The 14,499-nt window shown below is 35.1% G+C and overlaps 1 protein-coding gene and 1 pseudogene across 3 annotated transcripts; one reads left to right on the forward strand and one right to left on the reverse strand.

Moving 5' to 3' along the window:
- Positions 1–14: 14 nt before the first annotated feature.
- On the forward strand, positions 15–5,073 carry LOC129291350 (U2 small nuclear ribonucleoprotein B''-like; annotated as a pseudogene).
- Positions 5,074–7,176: 2,103 nt separating this feature from the next.
- On the reverse strand, positions 7,177–12,982 carry LOC129291876 (inactive protein kinase SELMODRAFT_444075-like). 3 transcript variants are annotated; one of them, XM_054929430.1, is made up of 10 exons: positions 12,812–12,982; positions 11,329–12,261; positions 10,934–11,091; positions 10,766–10,860; positions 9,585–10,621; positions 8,997–9,157; positions 8,642–8,718; positions 8,412–8,559; positions 8,125–8,274; positions 7,177–7,679 (listed from the first exon to the last, which is right to left on the reverse strand). In XM_054929430.1, the coding sequence occupies exons 2-10, from the start codon at positions 11,516–11,518 to the stop codon at positions 7,446–7,448; spliced, it is 2,250 nt and encodes a 749-aa protein (XP_054785405.1). In that variant the 5' UTR covers positions 11,519–12,261; positions 12,812–12,982; the 3' UTR covers positions 7,177–7,445. The 3 variants fall into 3 exon arrangements, with proteins under 3 accessions (XP_054785405.1, XP_054785403.1, XP_054785402.1); XM_054929428.1 differs by having other exon boundaries at positions 12,686–12,982; XM_054929427.1 differs by having other exon boundaries at positions 12,468–12,982.
- Between the last annotated feature and the right edge of the window lie 1,517 nt (positions 12,983–14,499).

The following is a 14,499-nucleotide window of genomic DNA, read 5'->3' on the forward strand; positions in this document are numbered from 1 at the left end:
TGTTGAGGTTGAGCTGGCCCGCCCTTCGCTGAGAGAGTCTCTGCTGCGGACATCTTTATGCCCACTTCTCCGACGCTCAAAGCCTCGAATTATGCATTAAAGTGCTTCGCCGGAGATTGCAATTGACACGGCCGTTGGCGGCGTACCCGTGTGGCTGTCATTCGTTTTGATCCTTTCAATTTGGTGAAAGCCCCCAAGTTTAGTCCACCGTGAATGGCTCAACAGCCGTTGGATTTCGATTCCTATTATCTCCACCAACAGATGACCGGAGCCACATCAACACACTTTTCGTATCGGGCCTCCCTGACGACGTAAAGGCGCGTGAGATTCATAACCTCTTCCGCCGTCGTCCCGGCTTCGACTCTTGTCAGCTCAAGTATACTGGCCGCGGCAACCAGGTTCATACTCTCTCTGTCTTATTTCTATTTAGATTATTTCAGGGCCTGTTTCCTTCTAGAGAACGCTTTGGAAGTTCGTATTTTTGGGTCCGAATTCAATCTACCTAAACATTCTAGCTTCTTTGCTCATTTCATATTTTAGGATATTGCAGACCGCCTCAATAAGAGTTAATGAAACGAGAATTCTGTCTCAAGCTTTTGAGTTGCCTGAAATTAACAAAGATGAGCCTAAGTCGAGCTGACGTTACTACTTCTCTGTCTTGTAGATAAAACTCTTATTTCTTGGTGAACCTTATGTGACCACTCAAACTATGTTGATGCTTTTCGACTTTTTCTGGTTTCCAAATTAAAGGAACTTTAAGCATGTTTTATTTTTCTAGGTTCATTTTTTCTGGTAAGATATGTTCATAATCTATCTTTCTTAGGTTATGTTATGAATCGGGAAGCAAAATCAATGTGAGAGTTTTTTCTTTTCATGATAATAATGAATACGTTGTGAGTGGATGCCTCTATACTCTATACGATCAGTGGCATGATTGCTAAACTCCATATCGGCTGGGTGGGAAACTTGGCACGGGCATTTTTAGAATTATAGTGAAGGTTCATTCACTGCTCTTAAGAGAATGCTCTTTCTTCACCAAAATGTCAGTAACTTAGAAGCATATTCATTGACCTGGTTTCTGATTTGAAGTATCCATTAGTACTTTAAAGTTTAGCATATTGTTTTGTCTATTATGGCTGTTCAATACGCGGTAGATACAGACATCGCTCTCACTTTTACCCCCTTAAAAGCGCCCATTTTCATACATTCCATTTACCTAGAAGATGAAGGAAAATAGGACTGTTACACATTCTATTCTACCAAAAATCTTACCGGCTGATACTTGAATTCACTACTCAGTACTCTTATTTTTTTGTGATGTGAGTGGAATAGAAATTAATTTATGGGTTTGGCCAATGATCAAGTGCTCAGTTTTGGCATTATATTCTATTTGTTTTCTTGATTGACGTTTCATTAAAAATCGGCTGGTTATATCTATATATATCTATCAAAGTCTTCATCTTCACTTTTTTGGTAATTTTTTCTTTTATGCTAATTGAATACTTCTTTCATTAAAAAATATAAGGCATTTTTAATCGAATTTCACCTTCAATAAAGTAGTTTTTTGTCTTTAAACTAGTTCTATCTTTTCATATTTATCCCTATTTAATAGGGTGCCTTACCCTAAAATAAATATAAGGTGATTTATTTTATAGAGATACTTTTGGAAAAGAGGCAATGATTACACCTTGAAAAACTAAAAATGCCTTACATTTTTGAATGGAGAGAGTATAGCTTAACAGTGTCTCAAGTATTATGTACAAGCCCCTGAAAAAGAAAAAGAAAAAGAAGAAGAAAAACTCATGATGAAGCAAATCAGTGAATATTTGCAAAACAAGTCAACACAAAAACATTTTTCTTAAATACAGCAGTGAACTGCAAGTGAAGTCTAACAATGAGCATGTGAAGTATTACTGATGAAACATGAAGTGGATATGTTCTTTTGACTATCTCTCTGTCTTTTTCTTATTCATGGCCCTTTGTCCGTGACAATTTTGTTCTGTGGAGGATATTTTGTTTGATGCTTATTAATATTCACAGGTTGTTGCATTTGCTACCTTTTTCAATCATCAAACAGCAATGGCGGCATTGCATGCATTGAATGTAAGCATCTATTGTAAACCCTTTTCCTCTTTTTTTTTTTTTTTTTGAAGGTTTGCTGACAATAAAAGACCACGAAGTTAGGATGTAAAATTCAACTACAAATGTTGCTGGAAGCTGATTTCTATGAATTTATTTATTTCCTTTGCAGTTCTTGCCTTTAGATTGAACATACATGGGTTTATAATTCATTTTTCTTATTTTATGCTCTAGTATAAAATCTGGGAAAAAAGGATTAACTTTTATTGATAAGAACCTAGATTCTTTGGAATTTGTTCTGACATCTGATTTCCTAGTTTTTTGATGATCTTTAGGGTACCAAATTTGACCCTCAAGCTGGGTCTGTTCTACACATTGAGCTTGCCAGGTCAAACTCAAGGAGAAAGCGTAAACCAGGTTTGTATTTTTGGAAGAGGACTGAATTAATGAATTTTATCAAACTAAAATACACATCTAGATACATGCTCTTTCAAAATTTTACCACTTCTCTTGTTAAATGAATATATATTTATTTGATGAATTATGGAGAAAGTCAGCTTCTTTAACTACTTCCCCCAATTGTTATCCAACTTTTACATTGCACAGGTGGTGGAGCCTATGTTGTTATTGATAAAAGATCTAAAGGGGATGCTGATGCTCAGGCGTCATCAAGTGATGATGGTAAAACTACATTAAATATAAATTCAAGGCAAAGTAGATATCTTATGTTCAGAATGGCTATCATCTTGCTCGCTCCAGCTTGATGGAATGAGTATTTTGCAATCCATCTAGGGCTTCAATATGTTCCTTCATGTATTTTCCCTCTATTAAATTTTGGGTAGGTGATGCTCTTCTTGGATCTGTTGCTCACCTTCACGATTTTGCGCATCTTGTTTATGCAGGTGATGGTGAATCTGAAGAACCTCTTGGGAATCACAGCAACCATGGTGATGTTCCATCAGTGAAAAGGTTGAGAGTACAATCAATTATGAATTTTTCATCGTAAAAAAAATCCAAAATTTTTAGTTTCGCGCTTATTAGCTTAAATATAAGATGACTATAGTATTTTGTTGCGCATCACTAAATCCTTTGCTTTCTCTGCTCGTATGCAGTGGTGAGACTGCAGTTAGTTCTGATGATGCTTCACATGTGTATGTAAGTGAAAACCAGTAATATAATGGACCTCCCCTGCTTACTGAATATAGATTTGTGCAATACATCCTATGTCTTTGCATCTGGAAAATGAGTGGATAGAATTCCTACTTTCTGTGTTTCAACCTGAACATAAATATATTCCGGATGAAAATTTGTGTTTAGGAAAAGATGTTGCTCCTCGCAGAGGCCTTTCTAAATCTTTTTAACTTGGGATCCACAGGAGCCGCAAGAAAAGGGTGCCGAAGGAGGACCATGTTCCACTCTTTTCATCGCAAATCTAGGTCCAAACTGCACTGAAAGTGAATTGAAGCAAGCTTTTTCTGTGTGAGATGCTGCTTCTCTCTTGTTTGTTTGTTAAATAGGGGGAGACTTCCCTGTGATTGTTATTAAAATGGATCTGCAGGATCCTGCTGCAATGTTCCCATTTATCTACTTGATTTGCAACTAAAAAACTCAATGCTATCTATCCAATGTTCCAGGTATCCTGGATTCAACATGGTCAAAATGCGTTCTAGAGGAGGAATGCCTGTTGCTTTTGCTGATTTTGGGGTAACTATCAGTTCTTTCGGGAAAATACGGAATATTTTATTTAGTAGGCTATTTTGTAATATTGTATAATTTTATGAAGCAGAGGCGGTGAGTAACATGATTATTTTCATTCGGGACAGTCGTAACCTGTGTGATTCTCTACTTTTAAGTTGGAGCTGATGGTATAACATGACATTAGCAGTGACAATGTTCTCTGAAGTTATGAGTCATGACATCAGTTTTGGAACATATTTCTGGAAAAATAAATCCAATTATCTTGCCAATTTCAGTTTGGGAGAAACAATTGGTCTGGAATCTGGATGCTTGATTGCTACTTGTACTTTCTCAACTGCCCTAATTAACGGACTATTAATCAGGATTTAAGCATAAGAAATCATTTGGCTTTCAACCCTCATCAATTTTTATGGTCTCATATAAAATAGGTAATATGCTTATTCCTGGCGTTGAACATTGATCAGAATCAGCTAATAGGCTGTCATGGATCTCTTAATATAACATAGGGCTCTTGTAGCTCGGAAGGCTCCAAAATGTTATATTGCATCAGGCAAGACTTGTGCAGAGTTAGGTGAAAATATTGCACTCCATCTTTAAAATGTTCATATTATAACTTTTGCTTGTCTGATTTGTCTCAGAATCCCCCCCCCCCTAAAGGTCAGCTTATATTCACAATGGAAGCTGACCTTTATGAAAATGAAACAAGATAAATTAGAACATTTACTATTGACTATGATTTCTTCCCAAATACTAGTGATGTTGTTGATGATCTACTTCTGAACCTTAGCTTCCTTGACCAGGAAATTGAGCAAGCTATTAAGGTCATGGAGGAGCTTCAGGGAAGTTCGTTGTCATCATCAGATCGGGGTGGCATGCACATAGAGTATCATCTTCTAATCCTATATTTCTCATCAATTTTTATTTTGATTTATTTAGATTTGATATCTTTCTGACCCTTCCCTCATTCCATCTTCCTGTCTGTTGCTTTCTAGATTTGCAAGATCCAAAATGAGGAAGCGTTAGGCGATCAGGAGCAACCCTTTTTTTTTTTTTTTAAAAGACCTTTTTCCTTTTTAAAAAAAAATTATAGTTTTTTTTAGAAGGTCATTATGGATAATTGGGATCCGCTGTCATATTTCTTATATTTGAGATTCTAAGCGGAGCTATATGTAAACATTGAAGAAGTGTGTGTCTTAAATATTTTTGGGGTGGACGTTACTGAAGTAAGACTAGTGACCAACTAATTAATGAAGAAACATCTTATCCGTTATGTATCTCCAATTATCCGTTGTGTCCCTTGATGCGTTTTGTTCTCGAGAGTTTGAGTTCGAAGACTTTCGAGTTCTCCATTGTATATCCAATTATCCAATTAACAATTGTATATCCGTTATGTTCTCGAGAGTTTGAGTTCGATGACTTTTGAAATGTATTGCTATAGATATTTTCTAAATAAAATTTTAGTTGTACACACTATTTAGTATAAATTTTAATTTAATTTAATTTTTTGGGTAAACATAATTTTTTGTCACTGTATTTTATTCGCATTTTGTTTTTGGTTCTTATATATATTTTTTTGGGTGTTTTGGATTCTTACATTTTTGTTTTTTATTGTTTTTAGTTTTTTCAAGGTCTTTATATTTTGCTTATAAAGAGATTAAAAATAATAAAAATAAAAGTGTATGAACTTAAAATATTAAAAAAAAATATAAAATTAAAAGCAAAACATGAATAAAATATAATGATTAAAAATTATGTTTATCTTTATTTTTTTGAAAGCTAGTGTTGTCATAATCTTTGGAATTTTATGTTGGGATAAGATTAAAGTATATCTGTAATTCTTTAAGTTTATATGAGGTTTATTTTAATTTTTTTAATTTCATAAAGTGTTTTTTCAGTTTTTTATCCCTCATACTGTTAGTTTCATTATAAAAAATTTAAACATTAAATTTTTAAATATTAACAAAATATTTTTAAATGTTAGACATGTTAAGTTTCATTTTTTAAATATAACAATGATTGATATAAAATAATCATTTAAAATTAACAGCATCAAGTGTTCAAACATTGAAAAGATACTTTATAAAATTAGAGAATCAAATTAAAATTTTATATAAAATTAAAAAATTAAAAGTATACTTTAGTTTTGGGATAATGAAACTCTCAACATTTCAAGTAAGTTCAGTAATTAATTTGATTTTTTAAATTTAATTTTACTGATTTGAACATTTAAATTTATTTTAGCTATTAATTTGGTCTTTTATTATTTAAAGAGGATGTAACACTATTAAAATATATTTATATGGATAAAAGAATATTAATGAAAGTAAATTAATAAAAGGAAGTATAATTAATTAGGTGAAAAAAATTCAAAAATTTTAAAAAATAAAAGAACAAAATGCAACGTGAATAATTAAATTGATTTGACATTAATTTTTTTTCATTTAACCACATATACTGGTAAAGTGATCAATATCCCCTACAAGTTAGACTAATTTAAATGCTAGCTTGTGTTTTAAAATTTAAAGGAGTAACGTGATAATTTTAAAAATATAAATGATCAAATTGATAAAAATTGAATTTAAGAGATCGAATTAATAGTTGAGACAAACATGAGAAACTGAAAATCTTCATTATTCTACTTATATTTTACAAAATATATAGATGCAATAAATTAGTAAGAATCAAGACATGTGATATATTCTATAAAATCAGTAATAATATTCTTTGGGCGATAAAAAGTTTTTGGGTCAGTTTTTTAGGCTTACTAAGGTTAAATCAAGTTTCAAAATCCAGTATTGGACGAGGCAGTTTTAGTGTGAGTTTGAGGGGAGCCTTGATGGTTGGGAGAGAAAATTTACTTGAAAGGATGGTAAATTTAATTTTGACCTTTTAATCCCAAAAAAGAACAAGAGTCAACATTTAAATCTAATTTTCGGCAAAGTTTCTGTTGATGTTCATCTGTTATAAGTAGGAAAAATAAAAGCAAGAATCAGAACTATTCAGAAGTACTGCAGGATGCCGTGTAGGGTCGGTTCCATAGGACATGCTCCGGTCCCGTTTCACGCACAGAAACAAGACGTTTGACATGTCTTTTGAATTGATCCCCACAAACTCTGAACACCTCTCAGGCCTGTCATCATCAGCCAACCAAGATTGCTTTGTTTTATTACATGTTTCAAAAGTTGAAACTTCCAAAGGGACATTTCTGGATTTTACCCTCCCCTCCCCATTGAAGCTAAGCTTTGTAATGCATAGCTGTGATTTTCACATTATCATTATCTCTCTGTCTGCTACTTCAGATGACAAGTCTCAGCTAAGGCTTTGTTTTCTTCTCAGTACCTGCATGCACATGCATTGACTCCAGAGAAAGAGAGAGATACAGATAGTGGTAGAGAGAGGTTGAAGCTCATAACAAGAAGTTATTTGGACATTTTAAGACCACAAATGTTTTCAAGAGTCAGATCTGATCAAGGCCATTTAGACACTAGCTAACTTCATGAAAAAATCAAGGGGGGGGGGGGGACTTGATATATCTATCCTACTTTTTTCTCTCCACTATACAGATGCAAAAATAGATGGCATTCCATAGAAACAGATAGATAACTACAGAAGAGTAGGGCCTATCGTGATAGAGAGACCACCGTCAATGTGAGAAGTAGGGAACCACTTTACATATCTTCACGTGCAGTCCTTCTAACCTTGTCCCTTCTCCAATGAGAGGAGGACCTGTATTTCTCTAGAGACAGCTTCCCACTGAACGATTCCAGTGACTCCTCTAGCAAGGGACCACTGTAATGGTACTGCCCTGCGCGGATTCGACCACTTCGGTTTCCCACATCACAGCCGGAATGTGAAATGTAATTTGTTTCCATGACCATGTCACCCTCCAGTATTCGGAGAACCTAGAACAAAGAAGCAAAAGTGATTAGGAGAATCCAAACAACAGAACATTTAGGCGTTCAAGATATCAAAATATCATTGCCGCGTAAGTTTTTCCCATCACAGGACATTTAACTTGAGAATAATTGCCTTCAATATATCTAATATTATAAAACACATTTCTGATTTCCCATTCTCAGATTCTAGTGGCCTTGTCATCATCTGGTGGATCGATTTTGGGAATATGAAGTGCCGAGATAATGATTATATCAATTAAGGAGAGAAGGTGAAATGCTTGATCTCCTTGGGGACATTTACCAATCGTTTTTGGATTGGTGATTTCATCCTTGTCCTATTGACTTTAAATGATTATCCTTCAATTGTTGTGTTAAAATCTTCTAAATAATATGTAATGTAAACTTTTGAATCCAAGTCCAACAAAAAGATCTGTTCAAAATATCCCTTTACCTGTGACATACGCGGTCTAGAGTGAGGATCTCGGCGAATGCATAATGATGCAGCATGCAGCATGCAATTGACCTCATGCCTTGAATAGCAATTTTCCAGCCTTGGATCAATCAGTTCCTCAATGGCATATTCTTCTAATAGTGGGCGTGCCTGTTTAATGTCCAATTGTTCAGGATTACTTGAGGCGAAGCAGCGCAAAAAAAAGAAAGCTTATGATATGGTCTTGCTTGATGCCAATATAAAACAGTCATGAGGTTATAATATTATCTTAGTGTCCTTTAACTTACCCATTCAGTGAGACACTGCTGTCCCTTGGGTCGCGTGAGATCCACAGCTTTTCGTCCTGTAACAAGTTCAACTAATACCACTCCAAAGGAGTAAACATCAGCTTTTTCAGTAATTTGTCCACTTTGAGCATATTCTGGTGCCAAATACCTACATAGGCAGAATAGAGCTTGAATGCTTGCATTGCACAGGCTAGAACATCAAATTAATCAAGCATTAAAGCAAGACTTACCCAAATGTTCCAATTATTCTAGTTTCAACACCTGTGTCTCCGTCAGGCTGCCACCTTGCTAGTCCAAAATCACCAACCTAATAAAATTCATTACAAAACAATCATGTTTGGATTTGGAAATGAGAAAATCCATGCACCTCAAAAAATTAATTTTCGTATATCATTAAAGCAAGACTTATCCAAATGTTCCAATTTCTATAGTGACTTCTTAACGTATTAACAGTTCTAAAACTATCTGCCAAATGAAGATTTACAAGAAAAAAGAACTTTGGCTACGGATAAAAATACTGGTTGAGATGACTTTCTTTTGTAAAATACAAGACTAACATGTAAATGGAGGTAATTTATACACTACCAGTGGTTCAAAATCATGTGTAATGAGGATGTTGTTCGGCCGCATATCACGGTGGATAATGCAACCAACTCTGCACTCTTCATGGAGATATCGCAGCCCTCGGGCAGCTCCAACAGCAATTTTCTGTCTTGCAGACCACTCTAATGGTTTTTGTTGTCGCCCTGAAATAACATAAAAAGACAATTTTACCAATTGTGTTCAGCCTAAAAAGACCATGATATATACATATTCAGCATGCTTGTAGATTTTAAGAATAACAAAAATCCTACTTCATCCAAGGTCTAAGAACGCTTCTGGATTGAATAATTTCAAGCAGCAAAAATTTTTTTGAAGTTGCTTGTGCATCTAAGTTCTATCTATCACACTCAAGAGTTTGCTCTTGATAGTTTGAAATACAAAAATATCCAATATGTCTGAACTTGTTACCCATTAGTCAATAATATGCTTCGAGATTGGACAGATATACGAAAATTAAGGAGTTCATCGACTATAGAAACATTGTATGTCAAATAACTTCAACAAATTCATGCCAATACAAGCGTATAATTCAATCAAGACAATATTTGGTGCAGGAGCATAAGAAATTACCATATAAATGAGAATCTAGCGAGCCATTGCATATATACTCATAAACCAGTAGCCTTCTCTTATCCTCTATACAGAACCCAATTAGCATAACAACATTTCGATGCTGAGCACAGCTCAGGACTTCAACCTCCGAGCAAAATTCAAGATCACCCTGAGAACTGGCCAATTTATGTTGCTTGACAGCAACGACTTGTCCATCCGGAAGAATCCCTCTATGTACAGATCCAAATCCTCCTTCTGCCAAGAAATTGGCTTGTGAAAATCCTCCAGTTGCAAGTTCCAACTCAGCATAGCTGAACCACTTTGGAGGCTTTCCGAAAACAGGTGCCTTGTGCTGACATATTGAACATAATGGAGGGGGTCCAGGAGGAGCATTTCTGGATAATGCTATTGTTTCTCTCACATTTCCACTGAAATCCAACTCGGTTGTCCATCTGGTTGAGACGTCAATTCCAGCTTCTCTATCAAGCTTCGAGAACTTTTCTAGCAAAGCTCTGGTTGTAGATGTGTGATGCTTTTCATAAGGTCTCTCTGCTCTTTCTTCTGTGCGCTGAGACGATTGTTGATGTCGAAGTAATTCTGTGATCCATGGCTGGAACCTCAGACTTGCTGAGGACATGGACAGATTTTCACCCTTGGTGTCTGAATTACTATCATCAAGTTCTTGATTTTCCTTGATTGTTTCTTCTTTCTTCAACTCACCATTTGTCTCTGGGATGAAATATGGTGATGTTCCTAAATCTGAGCTCGAAACTGATGAATTGCCTGCTTCAGTAGCCGTGAACGGTGTCCCCAACTCTGGGCTACTAGTTGGAGTGACAACTGGTCCTTTAATGGAATTCAAACAGTCATTCTTCTTTTTGGTTTGGTTTCCATGCATCTCATCTTTCCCAGAAGGTACTTGACCTGCTTCTTCAGGATCCTTTTTCCGCGAGCCAACCAAATTCAAGCGGAGTACTTTTGCTTGGGAGTGCTTCATAACCACAATGTTGCATTGTAGCTCTTCCATGCACCGCTTTTCTTCATTTTTGAGCTGTCTGCGAGGGCATTAACACCAAAATACCAGCAATACAGATGCAATTATAATCACAGATCAGCGAAATAGTAAACTAGAAACTAATATTTCATCATTTAAGCTTTAGCATGCCTTTCTTAGTGAAAAAGTTAAGATAGAGTATTACTTGTCTAATACGACCCAACTGACATGGGCTTTCTTGGCCTCTGCAGCCACTGATCCACAAGGTGATCCAGAAACAATTTTGATCTTGACATTTATCTGTTAAAAACGATAAGATCAAGGATACAACATCAAGAATCAATGTGCAATCTAATATCAAGCCTATATTAACCTTATTCGGGTCATAGACGTCGTGAAGCTGAAGGATCATCTGGGAGCAAGAATCGGTGATAATATCACACTTCTGCTCTGAGGCTGTTCCTGAAGCAGCCTTCTTGTGGCCACTGGCACAGTCACCAGCAAATCTCGGAAAACCCCATAATCTTCTACCTGAATATTTACGGGGTAATCGTCAGTTATAAATTGTGAAGACTAGAGAATATATGGGCTTAGATACCTTAGAAAGCCAAAATATAATACAGGTGTATATACATGTTTTTTTTTTTTTGGCCAAAATAACAGAGGTATATTTCAAGCATCATTTGTTTAGCATTAAAAAGTTCTCTCTGAAAGAATCAACCCCGGAGGAGGAGGAAAATGAAGGGCTGAAGGCCAAAGAGAGGTTACCTGAACTTTGCGAAGGAACAACTACTAGCAGTGTAATGCAATCCCCAGGTTGAACAACATGAGTCAAAGACCAAACCAGAGCAGTCTTTGGAATTTCCTTTGATGCTTTAACAGCAACAAGGACCTTCTCAGCAGTATCAGAGACTTTTTCCTGCTTCCCTCTCTTTTCTTGCTCTCGACTCATCGGCATTTCTGATTCCAAAACAACCGCCTACCTCAACGGGAGAAAATCTCAGGTCTCACTAACCATCAAACCCGTATGTATGTTCCTATATGCTCGAAAGTCAAACAATACGAAGAAGCTAAAGAACACGTTTTATATTTGCCAACTCGCTAGCATTCCGTTCAGGAATAACGAAGCAATCATTGATAACACCCTTTCAACTAATTTGAAACCTTGTATTCCTCAATGGCCAGCAAACCCTCTTCCAATTTTCTTAGAAGCTTGATTTTATTCTCACCACCAAGAGGGATCCCTCAGTAATTCTCTAAAGAGTGTCGAATGATTCAAATCCGTGAAGAATAAGATACCTTTTTGGCTCAGAAAGCAAGACGTTACAGTCCTAGCTTATGCTGCAATTTATTTCAAACTTTCTGAAACTCAAGAAGATACAAAGCACTGTTTAACGGTACAAAGCCAAAGGAACCCCCCCAATCCGGGTCAGTGGCAATGTTTTGTGCCTTCAAATTCCCGAGTCAAAATAGTGCGAAAAGAAAGACCCTCCAAAAGTTAAAGCAGGAGTGATTTGGATCCAACTAGTTGGCTCTACATTCGATAACACTTAGAGGAAATCGTTACCGAAGATTCCGATACAGAAATAGTATCACATCTTCCATATTCAGCAGAAATCAATCCAATCACCAGCGATATGACAAGAGGTAGAGGTCGTTTAGCTTTCCCGGTCAATGAACGTTAAGCATTAGGCTTAATCCCTGCACAGTCCAAAAACCGCTGATTAAAAAAAAGCAAAATGACGCGTAATGTCTGAAGAAGACGCACCACAAAAATGTGACACATATATATAAACAAACATATAACTAAATTCACTTGCAGCCGCCATTCCGCTGCTTTGGAAGATCAAGAACATCATTGGCGACTAGAAAACAAGAAAGAAAAAGGGCCGGAGTAAGATCCAAACCTTTCTTTTTCTTTTTTGTCTGCCATTACTCATAGACAGTTGAATATAAAGCAAGGAAACAGAGAATATAATAATGGACTTCTTTTTTGGTTGATCATTATTAATCTATTATCATCAGCACGTTAGCATTTCCAGCGAAGAACCGCCTGTGCCAACCCAAAACACCTCCAAGATTGGAAAACAGAGTAAGCAGAAATCTATCAACAACAAGACCGTACTGGAAATGAATAATTGAGATATCTCTCAGAGCCAATGATTGTGCCGAAACGCAAGAAGGCGAAGACGCTATTAAGATTTGAACAAAGAAATTTCCGAAATGGAAGAGGTCAAAAACATCTTGTCACCATTTTTATTGTCGTGGTCCATAAATTTACAGGAAAATCAAGGTTTGATACGGCAATGCTTTCTGTATTTTGAAGCTTTGCTGTACTCTGCCTTGTATCATCTGGGAACCAACCATGGCACAGAATGAAAGAAATAATGGAGATGGGACTATGAAGCCAAACACAAGAAGGACAAGGACCACCAAATTGATGCAAATTTGGGGTTTTAAGCTTTGTTTCTTTTCTTTTCTTTCTTTTTTTTTTTATACAATGGTTTTAAGTTTTAATTTAACATTCAACTGAAGCACAACGCTTCACTGAAGGAAGAATCAAACAGTGGGAAAACGGTAAGGCACGCAAGCTTTGAACTACAGTGAAATGTTGGCCAAAAAAAAAAAGAAGAACTGCAGTGAAATATGCAAATATTTTAACTATTATTAATATTAATAGTGATATTGATAGTTAGTATGCATGTAATAAATCTCTTCATATAATACGGCAATTATTTATTTTTTTTAAGAAAATTAAATCGTGCGTGTATGTCAAACTAGCTTTTGTCATGCCATGAGAATTTTTGAAGCCAAGCAACTTTTTCCTTCAACAGTATTTAATAATGCCTTTTTTTTATTGCTTTCAGTATGTATAAGAAAATCGTTTTCGTTTATATTTTTGCTATATTTTGTTCATGTCTATTAATTTTATAACTTCTTGTTTCCATTTAGAATGTTGATGTCAAATGTGTATATGTTCGTTTTTATATGTATTTGTAAACCATTTTTTGCTAGCTTCTCATCTACATGATTTGATATGATATTATATACTTAAAAAAAATTAAAATAATCCATGCCTTGCACAAGTTTAATTTATCCTAAACTGCTAACTTACGTAATCACACAAGTGTAAACGTGATAAATTATAATTAATAACAAAATAAATATTTCAAAAAACTAATGCAAACAAACAAATCAAGGTGATGAGTCATTAAATAAAAAAATCGTGTCACCATAACTAAAAATCAGAGTATTGAATTTCGTTTAGGTTAATTTTTACCCTACATTTACGCATGCAAGTAGTGTACGGAGAATTTTGTCACCGACGATGCTTGGCAATTAAGTTTGAGCCTTGCGGATATCAAATTCAGATCATACTTGGTACGCGGACTTCGTATTTTATTGAAGTCCAGTTTTCGAGAAATATTGTACGAAGCATGCAAAATTTGTAGACTGCAGCACGTGGGGTGGTAAATTTCGTTGAGAGTACTCGTAAAATTGAAAGCGACAAAGAAGAGGGTTTGATGAATTAATGAAATTAAAATTAAAATAAAATTAAAATAAAATTAAATTAAATTATAAATGTATGTTTGGTACGAAAAAAAATCTAAATATAATATTAATACATATATGTATTTAAAATAGATAAAAATCAAAATGCTTTTAAAAAAAATAAAAAACTCAGTCATCATGATGAGTGTGTATGTGAGACACTTATACAATTTCATAAAATTGTGACAATTCCATCATGATAAAGATAATTAAATTTTGAGTATTTTGACAGAATAGAATCTATAAAAAAATAGATTCATACATATTAAATCATTAAACGCATGATTTTAATTTTAGTTTCATTTTTTTAAATCTAATTTTAATATATCAAACATGGCCTAAATAAATTTATTGGCATTGAAATTTGGTTCGAAAGAAAAACTTCGG

The sequence above is a fragment of the Prosopis cineraria genome, unplaced genomic scaffold, assembly GCF_029017545.1.
Source record: "Prosopis cineraria cultivar Desert tree isolate PC_DT_omini unplaced genomic scaffold, ASM2901754v1 PC13, whole genome shotgun sequence".
Classification (NCBI taxonomy): Eukaryota; Viridiplantae; Streptophyta; class Magnoliopsida; order Fabales; family Fabaceae; genus Prosopis; species Prosopis cineraria.

Coding starts and splice junctions, on each gene's coding strand:
- LOC129291876 (XM_054929430.1), bottom strand. CDS start 11,518: ATGCCGATGAGTCGAGAGCAAGAAAAGAGAGGGAAGCAGGAAAAAGTC. Junction 11,092..11,328: donor TGTTCCTTCGCAAAGTTCAG/GTAACCTCTCTT, acceptor GTAAATATTCAG/GTAGAAGATTATGGGGTTTT. Junction 8,560..8,641: donor AGAATAATTGGAACATTTGG/GTAAGTCTTGCT, acceptor CTGCCTATGTAG/GTATTTGGCACCAGAATATG.